The sequence below is a fragment of the Pelobates fuscus genome, chromosome 10, assembly GCF_036172605.1.
Source record: "Pelobates fuscus isolate aPelFus1 chromosome 10, aPelFus1.pri, whole genome shotgun sequence".
Lineage (NCBI taxonomy): Eukaryota > Metazoa > Chordata > Amphibia > Anura > Pelobatidae > Pelobates > Pelobates fuscus.
The window spans coordinates 121,236,076-121,252,080 of NC_086326.1; the positions used below are offsets into that span (position 1 = coordinate 121,236,076).

Consider the following 16,005-nt stretch of genomic DNA (forward strand, 5'->3'; position numbering starts at 1 on the left):
ATGTAGTTCATCTATGAAATTAAATTAAATTAAATTGAACTGATCATACATTAAAGGAAGTATATACCAAAAAAGATAGTTATAAAGTAGATATGAAGGAAAAAAAACTGAAGGTCAATATTAGGACAGAATAATCAAGTGGTGATCTTCAAACCAAAGAAGAAGACTAAATTGGAATAAGACAGAAAAAATATAAATAAATACATAATTAGATAGCTGTTGGCTAGAAATATGAATAGATGAATAAAGCCTATCATTCTCCGCCATATTATGGGAACCCCCATGATAAATAAAATTGAAGGAGAAGTTCAGCTTTAAAGTGTGATAAATTATGATGTAGAATATAAAGTATGATCCTAACACAACAATAGTGATACATATATACAAGCTATAATAAAAAATAATTAAATAATAATAAATTAAAAGTCTGAGCTGTCCAAGGATTTAAAAGATCCTTCAATTAGAACCTTTCCAATTACAAAAATGATAAGGTATATACATATTTAGATTTAAATAAATGGTGCAAATGAGAAGCCTTCATTCAACCCATTGGGTTGTAGTGTTTTGAGGCGATAAATCCAAAAGCTTTCGCGCTGTCTTAGGAACCTGTCATAGTCACCTCTTCTTTTATCTCGTTTCACCAATTCTAGGCCACAGAATCGTAGGCCATGTGATTTGCCTGAGTGATGTTCCTTCAAGTGGCGAGCAATTGGAGTTTCGATACTAAGTTTGGGCGACCTTACGTGTTCCTTAATCCTTTCTTTGAAAGGGCAAAAAGTTTTGCCCACATATTTACAATCACATTCACAAGTGAGCAAATACACTAAACCTGTGGTGTTGCAATTAAATAATGAAGTGATTGTAAAAGTTTGTTTGCTTTCACTATCAGATACTATTTTAGAATCCCGTTTAATGTATTTACAGGCGACACAGCGTCCGCATTGAAAGGAGCCAAAAATAGGTCTATTCAACCAGGTCTTAATATTAGTACATTTTGATTGGAAGTGACTAGGGACTAGGAGATCTCTAAGGTTTTTTCCCCTTCGTGCCATCATTTCCACTTTAGGACCTAGAAACTTTTTAAGATGGATGTCACCAGTCAAGAGAGGCCAAAAATCTCTGAATGCCAAACTTCACTTTATCCCATCCTGCATCGAATGTTGCGATCATTCATGGAGGAGGGTTGGTAGGCAGAGATCATTTATTAGTCAGAAGGGTCTCGCTATCTGATTCAAGAGCTCTCTTGTATGCTTTTTTTTTTTTTTTTAATTTCTTTATTTTTGCAGTGCAAAGAAGAAACATAACAGCAGGCGTGTGGTGCCCCAATAGCATTCCTCACGCTTAGAATTAACATTTTAACAATGGGGTTACCATAAATCCGTGCACATTTTTTAGTTATTTATGTCAAGACTGTCCACGTTCAAACTTTACGCTGGGTATACAAGTAGGATAAAAATTAAGTAAAAAACAAAGGATGATAAAGGTGCTGGCTACATTGTCTCGCTAGTTCGTCTATGCAAAGATAATATAGTGTGGGCATGTTTCATGGCATAGCAGATTCTAGTTGTGCGATATTACATATTAACATTATGCTAGGAGTATACAGGCTATAAGGCATCGTATAAGGCTTAACAGTGCTGAAGCTTTCCTACGTTATAGCATTATATTAGTGTTACTGGTTGTGCTGGTATAGCTAGCTGGCAGATACTTAGCTTAAAACAATCTCTTCAAATGGTACAGTGATATAGGTGGTTTGACCATGGACTTATAGCAGTGCCGGCAGTAACAGAAAAACAAACAGTGGTGGAAACACAATAATAACGTTGTCGGCTAAGATTCGTGGGAGTTCATTTGGGGTATATGAGACTGGGTTTACAGTGACAACAAAGTACCAAAGAAATGGCAATCTACAATACAGAAATAATAGAGAAGGACATAGCGCAATATTGTTGCAAAAAAATAATAAAATTGTGGTTTAAAGGATTGCACTCACAAAAGGCAGTTTGATTGAAGGCACATCAAATATACTGCTCTGACGAGTTCAGGACTTGTAGACCATCAAAATCATGCATAGGAGGGAAGAAATAAGAAATATAGTGCAGAGTATCCAAGTAAAAAAAGACACAATTTATTCACAAACGCACTTACAGAATTGCAGTGTCAAATAGGCACATCAAGGTTTCAGATGAAATGATACATCCCAGTGGAGAAATCCAAAGGAGCAAAAAAACCAGGTGCATAAATAAAATCAACAATATAATAAAAATTAAAAAACTCTAGCACTAAAGGAAAAAGCCCTACGCGTTTCGTTCATAGAATGAACTTCCTCAGGGGCATCAGATATGAAGTCCTCCAAATGCAGGCATGAAAACAAGTCCAGGGACCTTCCTTTTAAATCCGTCCGGTTTGGCGCGAAAACAGCCGACTCCGCCGCTTACTTCCGGGTTCGGACTACTTCCGGTTGCATCATGCGTTCCGGAAATGCTGTCCAAGCCTCAGTTTCGTTCCGTTAAGACAATGAAAATACAAAGCTGATACTAATGTAAGGAACCATTAATTTATATATATTTTATTATTTTTTTTATTATTTTTATTAGATACTCTTTTATACTTTATTATTATTTTTACTTTCTCCCCCAAAGGTTTTTTACACCAATTATGGGTTCCACAATGGTTCCTTACATTAGTATCAGCTTTGTATTTTCATTGTCTATTGTTCCTGGTATAAGAGGATATGCTGCTATTTTATCTAATATATATGTTTCTTCTATTATGGATTTGTGGGTTTAAATGCCTAAGTATAATGGGACTTTCCCTTTGTCCTAACTCCGAACTGATTAACGGAACGAAACTGAGGCTTGGACAGCATTTCCGGAACGCATGATGCAACCGGAAGTAGTCCGAACCCGGAAGTAAGCGGCGGAGTCGGCTGTTTTCGCGCCAAACCGGACGGATTTAAAAGGAAGGTCCCTGGACTTGTTTTCATGCCTGCATTTGGAGGACTTCATATCTGATGCCCCTGAGGAAGTTCATTCTATGAACGAAACGCGTAGGGCTTTTTCCTTTAGTGCTAGAGTTTTTTAATTTTTATTATATTGTTGATTTTATTTATGCACCTGGTTTTTTTGCTCCTTTGGATTTCTCCACTGGGATGTATCATTTCATCTGAAACCTTGATGTGCCTATTTGACACTGCAATTCTGTAAGTGCGTTTGTGAATAAATTGTGTCTTTTTTTACTTGGATACTCTGCACTATATTTCTTATTTCTTCCCTCCTATGCATGATTTTGATGGTCTACAAGTCCTGAACTCGTCAGAGCAGTATATTTGATGTGCCTTCAATCAAACTGCCTTTTGTGAGTGCAATCCTTTAAACCACAATTTTATTATTTTTTTGCAACAATATTGCGCTATGTCCTTCTCTATTATTTCTGTATTGTAGATTGCCATTTCTTTGGTACTTTGTTGTTATTGCCTTGAGGATATAAGAGGAATCCTTTGTCTACAATACAGTTAATTTAAGGGTAATTTGTGTGTGTGTTTCACCCAATACCCATTAAGTGTGTTTGCTATCTACACACAGGTGAATGTACACTGTTGGGTTTACAGTGAGTACTATGCCTGCTATTGAGTCCAAGTCCCTGTTGGATCAGCCGATGCCGTGTTGGGGCTGAGCGTGTGCCCTCTGCGTCGGTCGGTGCAGTTGGCACGGTCTCCCTGGTGTGCGGGCGCCTGACATCCCTGGGTCTCATAGGAGTACGTTGGTCTGCGAGTCAGCTCTCCGGTTTGCAGTCATGCTGTGCGGAGATGAATGCGACTTGAGTTGATTCATCTAATGCTGTTTCGGGGGTAGAGGTGCGCGTCTCGCGATTCGGAGTCCCCTGCCGATGGAGAGTCTCCGCTCAAGAGGTGCCCCGTGTAGCCGGTGCCGTTTGGAGCCTATGGTGAGTAGATCTCTGTCAGCCATGGGTTTGGCGCACCAGGGTCTGCTTCCAGTCGCTGGGTGTTATTCACTAGGCTGGTATTCTGGTGGGTGTTTGCAGCATGTGAGACACTCCCTGGCAGCAGGGGTTTAGGTGATTGCCTGACTGCTGCTTCACCAGGTGTCGGTGGGCCCCGTGGCGTAGTAGCGGTTGCGGGCAGTCGGCAAATCAGTGAGTCGTTCTGTGCTTTGCCCAGAGGAGGAAGGAGGCCACCGAGATTCCGGCCATAGCGGTAACATGTTTGGGTTCGGTGGTGTGTGCATGCGGTCTCGGTTTGCTTATGGTCTTCATGTCCTCGCACATGGCCTCCGCCATTTTGATTGCAGTGCTTGGGTAGCGGGTTTTGGCGGCCCAGTTACTGCGCCTCAGGTGCTTCGTGGTGCTCGGGTCCCGAGTGTGAGGACCGGGATCACCCCCCCGGTCCAAGGGGGGGGGGTTTGGGGCCAGTTCCCCGCGGGTCCGACTCATGGCTAAGCGCTGATCGGCAGGCAGTGGGGCAGCGGCCGTCCACCCCACACCCGTCTGAGTAGGCCTTGAGGTGCCGATGAGGAACCCTCCTCCTGGGGACTGAAGCCTGTTTGGCCAGCCTCTCCCTAGATCCAGGGCTCTCTGCCCGCTGAGGGTCACCAGTGCTGGATAGTTTTCTGCCCAAAATTGCAGTTTTGGTGCTCTTTTGGGCCTAGTTTGCAGGAGCTGGTGTCGAGTGCGACCGTCCAGCTCGGCGGTCCGGCCCCGCCCCCTGTATGCTTTTTTAATGCATCGATTGGGATAGCCTTTATCCTTGAATTGTTGTCGCAGAATGTCAGCATGGGTTTTAAATTCCTGAATAGTGCTGCAATTCCTGCGGGCCCTTAGGTATTGACCAATGGGTATACCTTGTTTCAAGGATTTGGGGTGAAAGCTATCCCAGGTCAAGAGGCTGTTGGATGCTGTAGGCTTTTTAAAGAGTGTAGTCTGGATGGACTTTTGACTGTCAATTGAGACAGTCAAATCTAGGAAATTAAGAGATTTCCCACCAAATTCTGCAGTAAACCTTAAGTTGAGATTATTATCATTAAGAAGAGTCACGAATAAATCAAAGTCATTGGATTTGCCAGTCCATACTATTAAGATATCATCTATGTATCTTGTCCATAGATGTATCATAGAAGTAAAAGATGAAAAAATGGCTGATCCAATGACAGTTTCCTCCCACCACCCCAGGTGCAGATTGACATAGGACGGGGCACAAGCTGTCCCCATCGCTGTTCCCTGCACCTGGTGGTAGAACCTGTCATTAAAGAGGAAATAGTTGTGTTTTAAGACGAATCTCAACAATTCCAACGTGAACTCAGAGTGTTTTGAGTAATTAGTTCCTCTTTTGTCCAAATAGTGTTTGATGTGTTGGATACCTCCCTCATGTGGTATGAAGGAATAAAGAGCTTCCACATCAAGACTACATAAACTCACAGGTGCAGGGAGTTTGAGGTTCGAAAGGAGTGCCAGGGTTTGCTTAGTGTCCTGAATAAAGGACGGTAATGATTCCACAAAAGGGCGTAAAATTTTATCTAAATAAATACTACCATTTTGTGTAAGGTTATTGACTCCCGATACAATCGGGCGTCCAGAAGGGTCAAGTTTATTTTTATGAATCTTTGGTAAGCAGTAGAAGGTTGCTATCCTAGGATTCTTATTACGGATGAATTCATATTCATTCTTGGATAGCAACCCTCCACTGCAACCTTTGTCCAAAATCTGTTGCAACTCCTTCAGGAATGCATTAGTAGGGTCTGCCTGGAGAACACAATACGTGTTTCTGTCATCCAGAATCTTCAGGGCCATTCTTACAAAGTTAGTTGAATTCATGATAACTATGTTGCCTCCCTTATCTGCCGGCTTGATGGTAATAGTCATGTCATCTTTAAGGGAGTGCAGGGCTTTGGACTCATGTTTAGTTAAATTATTATTTGGATGTAAGTCAAGATCCACATTACTAATGCTCTCTATTTCAAATTTGACTGCCTCTAGGAACAATTCAATGTTCCTGAAGCTGCCTATATGAGGTGTAAATCGACTCTTTGGTCTTAGGTTAGTCTGAATAGGAATAATAGTAGGGTCATTTTCTTCCAAAAGAGATACTAAAGCCATTAAGCCCTCGTAATCTCTGTCAGAAAGTCCAAGATCTTTAATTTTCTTTTCAGCCTGAAGTTGGTGATATTTACAAAGTGCCAGTTTCCTGACAAACAAATGTAGATCTTTGATCCATACACATTTATTGTATGCAGGAACTGGCACAAAAGATAAACCTTTTTTGAGTACCTTCGTTTGATGGGGATTTAAAATACGGTCAGAGAGGTTAATAATTTGAGTCTCATTGGTTAGTATCGTTTCCTCCTTGTGTATCTTCCTCCCCCTCTCCCCCTGTTTCGAGTCTGGTATGTTTGTCGGGGTGGGTCGTTCACCTGATCCAATTCTAAAAAATTAACACCCTTTTTAAGAATTCCTCTGGTGTTGGCCTGGTTTGAAGTAGTGGGAGTCGATAATGGTCGGTTGGATTGTCTGTTCTCGTTGTCTGTTTCAGACGAATCATAGTCTGAAGTCATTGTGTTATCTGAATTGGTTCTAATTCTATGTGAAAAAGAGCCATAAATGTGGCCTGTTTCATAATCCTTCAGATCGCGAATACATTTATAATGTTTCCTAAACTTGATGGACTGTTGAAATTTGTTTAAGTTTTGTTTATGTTTAATCTCAAGTTGATTGAATAAAGGATCTGATTGGAACAAATTAGTTTTATCAATTTCTTGTTCCAACTTTTTATCAATCTCCTCAAGCTTAATTTTTTCAAATTTACATATTATTTTCATAAAAGTGTTAGAACAGGTTCCTGCTGCTGCTTCCCACTCTTTAACCAGCTCAGAATTGTCGGCATGGGAGGAGGGAATATTATTAACCCTCAAAGCTCTTGGGATCATTTCTTTTTTTATATAGTTGTCAAGTGAGGAAATTTCGCAACTAGCTCTTATCTGTTGTCTATATAATTTGTTTAACATATTGAATGTTTGGTTAATATCTGACGGTGTATCTGTAATGTTTAATTGTTTGTTAGAAAAAACATTTTCAGCATCCCTACACCAAAGGGAACTATCTGGTTTGTTTGCCAGAAATCCTGCCATAGTGGCTATGATGATCAGAGATAGGCTAGCATCTCAACCATACTTTTTGGTTTGAAAAACGCTGCTGTTTTCTCTCCCCAATACTCTGTTATATCTCCATATTCTCCTGACGACTTTATACTCCCTTTTTATTTTATTTCAAAGATATTTAATTTCTCTATTTTTCCCACCTTTACTGAAATACACTTGTTGTAATCATATGTGGGTCATAAATATTCTTTGTAATTATCTATTGTAATAGGATATCCTCTAATTCCTAACTTTACACCTCACTAATATCGGCTACTGATACATTGATACACTGTTGCTGAAAATATTAACAACATCGTCTCAGTGTTTAGCCGAGATGATGTGTAATATATATAGTTAGCACGATAGCTGTAGGTCTTTATTTATATATTTTTTTAACTACCTTTTTGTACTTTTCACTTTACATTGTATATACACCCTGTAACGGACCGTTTCAGCAGACAAGGGGTTAAAATCGTTTAGGCGATAATCCCCTTTTCACAGACAGGCACAGCTACTGTAAAATCACCAAAACACACGAATTGGATATAAGTGAATGCACCAAACTTCCGAACTGCATACAAGGGAATAAGGTAGCACTCCAAACTCCCGAACTGGAACCTCACAAATAGCTGCTAGCAGACGAACAGGAAAAAGCTCCCAAGCGGCTTACACTCCTGGCAGTCAGTCCCTATCAGCATACAGTGAATCCCCCGAAGAACGAGACAAGGCTCCGTGTTGAGGGTCAAGCAGTGGTCGGTAGCCGAACGATGGCCACCTAAGAATCCACTTAATTACCGATTGCAACAATGTTGCAACCGGGTAATTGGTGCCACATGCCTCTAAGTGTGTGGGCTTGCGTTCGGTACATAATTTGTTTCACGAACAGCCGGTAAAGTGGCGGTTCGTGAAACGACCATTCAAATGCTAGCGGCTTTCGGCTGCTAGCATGGGAATACCATAGACAACATGCAATCTTACATTTACAGGCAGAATACACAATACATGTAATTACAATATACTAGCAGTTTGTAGGACAACCTTTAGGGAACTATTCTCGTAGTCTGAAGTGGCTAGGTTTGCCACAATGCTCCCCCAGAACCAAGCCGGCATACACAGTCTGATCCCAACGGATCGGCTTGGGGATGTCCGGAGGAGTACCCACAGATCACTTCTCAAGTTCAGTCTGTCTGGATAACCCGTCGGCGTTACCATTTTGCTTCCCTGGCCGGTAATGAATAGTAAAGTCAAAGGGCTGCAGCGCCAAACTCCAGCGCAGCAGCCTGGCGTTGTCCCCGGCCACAAGCTTCAGCCACACCAACGGGTTGTGATCTGTGAGTAGGGAAAAAGGTTGTCCATACAAATACGGCTGTAACTTTTTGAGGGCCCACACCACGGCCAGGCATTCTTTCTCAATGGCGGCGTAGCTTACTTCACGGGGCAACAACTTTCATCTCAAGTAAGCTACGGGATGTTCTCCGCCATCTGCTCCTACTTGGCTCAGCACTGCTCCCAATCCAAACATTGAAGCGTCTGTGTGGACAAGAAATCTTTTAGTTGGATCAGGAGCGGCAAGTACAGGAGCATTAGTTAAAGCAGTCTTTAGTTGTTTAAATGCCTGTTCACACTCTGGGGCCCAGACAACCTGTCGAGGAAGGTTCTTGCGGGTCAAGTCAGTCAGGGGTTTGGCCAGGGCACTGTAATTGGGCACGAATTTTCTATAATACCCCGCAGTACCCAGAAAGGCTAGCACTTGGGTTTTTGTCCGCGGGGTGGGCCATTTGGCTACGGCTTCGATTTTGGCTGGTTCCGGTTTCTGTTGCCCACACCCCACCCGGTGGCCCAAGTACTGCACTTCTGCCATCCCTATATGACACTTGCTGGGTTTCAGCGTTAACCCTGCCTCTCCAATACGATCTAGAATGGCCCCTATATGTTGTAGGTGCTCTTCCCAGGTCTGGCTAAATATGGCAATGTCGTCTAAGTACGCACATGCATAACCTTGGAAACCGTCCAGTAGCCGATCTACCATCCGCTGAAAGGTAGCCGGGGCGTTTTTCATCCCGAAGGGCATGACCCAAAATTGGTACAGGCCAAACGGGGTGACAAAGGGCGACTTGGGGATGGCATCTTCGGCTAGTGGAATCTGCCAGTATCCCTTACACAAATCTATGGTAGTGAGATACTGGCCACGTGCCATCTTATCCAGCAGCTCGTCTATCCGGGGCATCGGGTAGGCATCTGACACTGTTTTGTCGTTTAGCCTCCGGTAGTCGACACAGAACCGTGTCGTGCCGTCCTTCTTAGGTACCAGCACTACCGGCGATGCCCAGGGGCTATCGGAAGGCTCGATAACCCCTAGCTGCAACATTTCATCCAGCTCAGTCTTCATATGAGTCCTGACTGATTCAGGGACACGATATGGAGCCTGTCGCATAGGTAGCTGTCCCGGGCTTTCGACTCGGTGGGTGGCTAGCGGAGTGTACCCAGGCAAATTGGAGAAGGTAGCCCCTTTAGCTACGATCAGCTCTTGTACCTGAGCACGCTCCTGAGGGCTTAGCCGCTCCCCCAGCTGAACCCCCCGGGATGGCTCTATCTGTTCTTCTGGCTCTAATAGGTCAGGTAGTGGCAGATTCTCCTGATCCTCCGAGGCTGAGGCGCATATCACCGCCACGTCCTCTATCCTCTCATGGTAAGGTTTGAGCATGTTCACATGGAGCATCCGTCTCTTCCCAACCCCTGAGCAGGGGCCAATTACATAGGTGGTGTCACATCTCTGTTCCACCACCTGGTATGGGCCTTGCCAGATGGCCTGCAGCTTGTCTGTGCGGACGGGTTTTAAAATCAAAACCTTCTGTCCCACTTGAAAGCTGCGGTCTCTGGCTCCCTTATCGTACCAGCGGCACTGGCGTCCCTGGGCTGCCTGGAGGTTGGTGCGCACAGTCTGAGTCAGCGCCTCCAGACGGTCCCGGAACTCCAGTACGTAAGATACAATAGGGGTTCCATCTGGGCTACTCTCTCCCTTCCAATGCTCCCTAATTAGATCTAACGGCCCTCGTACCCTCCTTCCGAACAGTAATTCAAAAGGGGAAAACCCTGTCGATTCTTGGGGTACCTCCCTATATGCGAAGAGCAGATGGGGTAAAAACCACTCCCAGTCTTTATTCGCTTCTCCAAACGTACGGAGCATCTGCATCAGCGTACCATTATATCTTTCACATAGACCATTGGACTGGGGGTGGTACGCAGAATTTACTATTGGCTTAATGCCACATATCTTCCACAATTGTTGGGTGACCTCGGCGGTGAATTGGGTGCCCCTATCGGATATTATTTCTTGAGGAAACCCCACCCGGGAAAATATCTTCATTAAAGCCTCGGCCACAGTTTCGGCATGAATATTAGTGAGGGCTACGGCCTCGGGGTACCGGGTGGCATAGTCCACTACAGTTAGGATATATCTTTTCCCAGAGGGACTGGGTTTGGGTAAGGGTCCTACTATGTCTACGGCCACCCTACTGAAAGGTTCTGCAATAATAGGGAGGGGACATAATTCGGCTTTGTGGCGGTCACCTCGCTTGCCTACTCGTTGGCAGATGTCACAGGAGGTGCAGTACTGTCTCACATCTTTAGAAATCCCAGGCCAGAAAAATGCATGGGTTAACCTGTATCGGGTACGGGTCATCCCTAGATGCCCAGACAAGGGAATATCGTGAGCAATCCTAAGTAGCTCTTGCCGATACTTCTGGGGAACCACTAACTGTTTGGTTGTCACTGTGACTGACCCTCCCACTCCTCTTTCAGCAATGCGGTATAGTAGCCCCTTCTCCCATGTGTACCGCTCCCCCTCTAACCCAGCCTGGTCGGTGTGTACTCTGTCCCTATATACCTGTAGGGTGGGGTCTAACTTAACCTCTGCCACAAATTTAGTTGGGGTATTCCAGGACATACGTGTCGTGTGGGGGTCATGGTCTCTTACCTGAGCCTTAGAGTGTGCTTGTGGAGCTGTGGTGCGAGCCTGTTGCCGTGTGGTCACTGGATGGGCTTCCTGGTGTGGAGCCTGGGGTATAAAAGCAGAGGTCATCTGGCCCAAGTCATTCCCCAGCACAACATCTGCCGGTAAGTTTTGCATGAGGCCCACTTCTACAACCCCCTCCCCCACACCCCAATCCAAATGCACTTTAGCAGTTGGCAGTCGGTACACTGCTCCCCCTGCTACTCGTACTGCCACTGATCCGCCAGTGTGTGCGGAATCTGGAACTAGATGGGGTGCGATCAAGGTGAGAGTGGCTCCTGAATCTCGGAGCCCTTGTACTTCTTTCCCCTCCAGAGTCACTAGCTGGCGATGATGCTGCCTGTTGTCGGTGGCTCGAACTGACATCACCTCGTGTAGAATCCCTAGAGGTTCCTCTGCTTGAGCGCTCAATATTTCTTGGGTGACTGGGGCTACTTGATAGTGATGCGCAGCGGCCCTGGGTGCCAGATTCTGGCGGACTTGGTTCCATGCTTGTCGGCTCCGGTTCTGAGTGCACTCTTGAGAAATATGTCCCCACTGTTTGCATGTGTGACACTGGATGTTAGCCCGGCCATTATACCGGGAGGGAGGTGGCTGATTACCCTGAGCTGGTCTATACGGAGGTGCTGTTGGGCCGGTCGGTGTGAAGGTACTCGGTTGTACGGCGGGTCGAGGATAAGTCCTGGTTGAGGGCCCGTGATGTCTCCTGGCATCGAAATGCTGATCGGTTAGTCGGGCCGCTTCGGTTAGGGTGAGGGGCTTTCGATCCCTTACCCATTCTTGTGTTTCTGGGGACAAGCCATTAAAGAATTGTTCTAGCTGTCTCAGTTCCTCCATAGTGGTGGCGTGGCTGGCTTGTATCCATCCTTGTGATGCTTGGTCCAGCTTCTGCGCCCACTCTGCATGAGAATCTTTGTCTGGTTTGCATAAGCCTCTGAACTTGCGCCGGTATGCCTCTGGGGTAATGGCATACCTTTCTAGAATCGCTCTCTTTACTTTTGTATAATCCTTGCTGTCCTCTCGAGGTACAGCGCAGTAGGCTTCCGCTGCCCTACCCGACAGTTTGCCTGCCAGTAGTGGTACCCATACTGCTGGTTCCAAGTCATGTAAATCACATGGCCTTTCAAAATCTTGCAAATACCCGTCAATCTCATCCTTTTCTTCACAAAACACTTTAAATGCGTGATATGGGATTTGGGGCTTTACCTGTCCGTAAATGGAGGCAGCAATGGATTCTGCCCTGGACGGTGTCTCCGGTGTGTGGTTTGCCATCAGATAATCATGCACATCTGACATCAGCACAGTCATTATTTCCATGGATACTGGCTGTGGCAAAAACTCCATCCTGGTTCTCAGCTCTCTCTGGTATGGGGTCTCTTCCATGGCTGGTGGAGGTGTAGCGCTGCGGCTCTGTCTCCCTCCATCAGTTCAGCGATCAGCACAGCCTTGGATTTATTGCTGGCTACTTTACCCCTGGCTTCCAGTAGCTCCTTTAATGTCTGCCGTTTCAATGCAGCATAATCAATCTCCATTCACCTCGTTGTTCGGTTCTTTGTTCCATACGAATTGCCTTCACTTTCCTTGTTCGGTAGTTTCAATTTATACGAACAACGCTTTTCGGCTGTAAGGTTGGATCCCGTCGCTTGCCACCAATTGTAACGGACCGTTTCAGCAGACAAGGGGTTAAAATCATTTAGGCGATAATCCCCTTTTCACAGACAGGCACAGCTACTGTAAAATCACCAAAACTCACGAATTGGATATAACTGAATGCACCAAACTCCCGAACTGCATACAAAGGAATAAGGTAGCACTCCAAACTCCCGAACTGGAACCTCACGAATAGCTGCTAGCAGACGAACAGGAAAAGCTCCCAAGCGGCTTACACTCCTGGCAGTCAGTCCCTATCAGCATACAGTGAATCCCCCAAGAACGAGACAAGGCTCCGTGTTGAGGGTCAAGCAGTGGTCGGTAGCCGAATGACGGCCACCTAAGAATCCACTTAATTACCGATTGCAACAATGTTGCAACCGGGTAATTGGTGCCACACGCCTCTAAGTGTGTGGGCTTGCGTTCGGTACATAATTCGTTTCACGAACAGCCGGTAAAGTGGCGGTTCGTGAAATGACCATTCAAATGCTAGCGGCTTTCGGCTGCTAACATGGGAATACCATAGACAACATGCAATCATACATTTACAGGCAGAATACACAATACGTGTAATTACAATATACTAGCAGTTTGTAGGACAACCTTTAGGGAACTATTCTCGTAGTCTGAAGTGGCTAGGTTTGCCACACACCCCTTTTCCATGAGTCATTTAACCCTCAAGAGGGACTAATAAAGATTTATTATTTTGGTAGTTCCAATAAGGCTCTCTAATTAGCAACGTTTCGTTGTATACTGGTGGAGCAGTTTACATCTTGGGTATAGAGACTGGATTTGGGAGCACTTGTTTAGTTAACCCGTTCCAGTCTCTTCTTTATTTTTTATATCTATATATAATACATGTATATATATCATATATATATATATATAAAATGTCATACTAAGTGTATTTTTATATTTATATATACATATATTAATATAAAAATACATGTATAATTAAATTACATACGTATATATACAATATATATATATATATAATTATATATATATATATTGTATATATACATTATTATTATAAAATATAAATTATACGTATATAAAAATAAATTAAAAAATTTAAAAATTTTTTTTTAATAATTTCAAAAAAAAAAAAAAATATATATATATATATATACATGTAATTTTATTCTAACTGTATTTTTATATTAACATATATATATATATATATATATATATATATATATCAAAATACACTTAGAATAAAATTATATATATATATATATATATCTATGTATAAAAAAATAAATACAAATAATACGAAATATACATATGTCCATATACATAATTACATAAATTATTTAATAAATATACACGTAGACTTCAAATGTATATATATTTAAATTCTACTTGCATATTTATGTAATATTATTACATAATTAAGTAATTTTAATGATTGTAATTTGAGGGACATGCCTGAGAACCCAGGCCGAAAGTCCAGAGAATTTAATTTGCTAGCACTATGTTTAACTCTGTAACTTTCTATGATACCCTAAAACCTGTACATGGGGGTACGGTTTTACTTGGGAGACTTTGCTTAACACAAAAATGAGTCTGTCAAAACAGTAAAACATATCACAGCGATGATATGGTCAGTGAAAGTGAAGTTTTTTGCATTTTGCACACACAAACCGCTCTTTCACCGATGATATTATTGCTGTGATAGGTTTTACTGTTCTGAAACACTATTTTTTTGTGTTCAGCGAAGTCTCCTGAGTATAACAGTACCCCACATGTAGAGGTTTTATAGTGCTTTTGAAAGTTACAGGGTCAAATATAAGGTTTAATTTTTTTCATTGAAATTTGTCAGATTGGTAATGTTGCTGGCGTATGGAGTATGTTCCTTGGAGTATGTGTCTGCTGTATACAATGGCTTTGAAACACAACTCAGCAAGATGAGCAAAGACAGTGAACAACTCCCGGACAGCTGCTTCATTGTTAATGCAACTCATCATCATGACCTTTTTCCTGTCCCTTTCCGGTGTTTCAAGTGGTGCTTGCTTTTGATATCTCATCACCTTATCTAGAAAGAGGGAAGAGATAACTAAGTGTCACTTCATGCTCGTGACATATTGTTTATTTATATTTTAAAATTAATTATCAAATTACAATTTCAGATATGTAGTCACCGATAGATTTGACATTTCCCATGACATTTTTTAGCAAAAGTAACAGAAATATTGGAAATACCTGCAATATGTGCCAGAAGGCTTAATTTCTTCAGTATTTAATTTCTTATTTGAAATTTAATAGTTTTCTAAATAATGTCACAGAACACTAGAAACATTTTTATTGCTGTATAATATTATTTTATAAAGCTAAAAATTTAAGCTGATGTTTTATTTGTTTTAAGCCCTGGTGTTCTCTAAAGGAGCAAACAGTCATGACAAAATCTATATTACAAATGGCCAGGAAGCAACGTACAATGAAGGAAAAGCAATTTGCTCTTCAGCTGGAGGACAGCTTGCTTCACCAACTAATGCAGAAGAGAACCGAGTTATACTAGCCGTAGCTCAACAAAATAAGAAGATTCCATTTTTTGGTATTAATGACATTCAGACTGAGGGAACGTTTAGATACCCAAATGGAGAGAGAATCAGCTACTCAAACTGGAAAGTTCGTGAACCCAATGATCTATACGGGATTGAGGACTGTGTGGAAATGCATGACTCAGGATTATGGAATGATACGATCTGTACAGAAAAACGACTTGTCATTTGTGAATTTTTTTAAAATTTTATTTTTTTCTTTTGTTTATAAACATTTACATTTTTAGGATGTAGAAATATAATCATAATGGAAATCAAACTGGTGCGCTTGAATCATACCCTGGTTAAAATAAATTCCAAGGAAATATGGTTTGTCATTTGCCCTTTGACTAATGTTACCAGCCTTTCGAATAAATACATTTAAAGCATCTATATTTAAACAATAATTTGTGAACAGTGGTAGAGTTGCTCTGCTCCATATTGTATCCATAGTAATATAATATGAATATTTTTACATATATTTCAAATACATCAATGGGTTTTAACTTTTATTGAGAGTGATTTTTTTTTAATTTAAATTTTCTATTTTCTGCTACAGCTGATATTATTAAAGTTATACAACACTGCTACTTTGTCTTGATCCAGTTACATTGGGATGTCCATTAAGGTCTCTTATATTTATAAAACA

The 16,005-nt window shown here is 42.3% G+C and overlaps 1 protein-coding gene across 1 annotated transcript in view; it reads left to right on the forward strand.

The window, feature by feature from the left end:
• Positions 1 to 15,747, forward strand: part of LOC134575708 (pulmonary surfactant-associated protein D-like) — a 63,363-nt gene extending 47,616 nt beyond the window's left edge. Inside the window, exon 2 of the mRNA XM_063435080.1 lies at positions 15,182 to 15,747. Coding sequence (XP_063291150.1) covers positions 15,182 to 15,561 — 380 coding nt within the window. The 3' untranslated portion in view covers positions 15,562 to 15,747. The remainder of the gene's footprint in view (positions 1 to 15,181) is intronic.
• Positions 15,748 to 16,005: the final 258 nt, after the last annotated feature.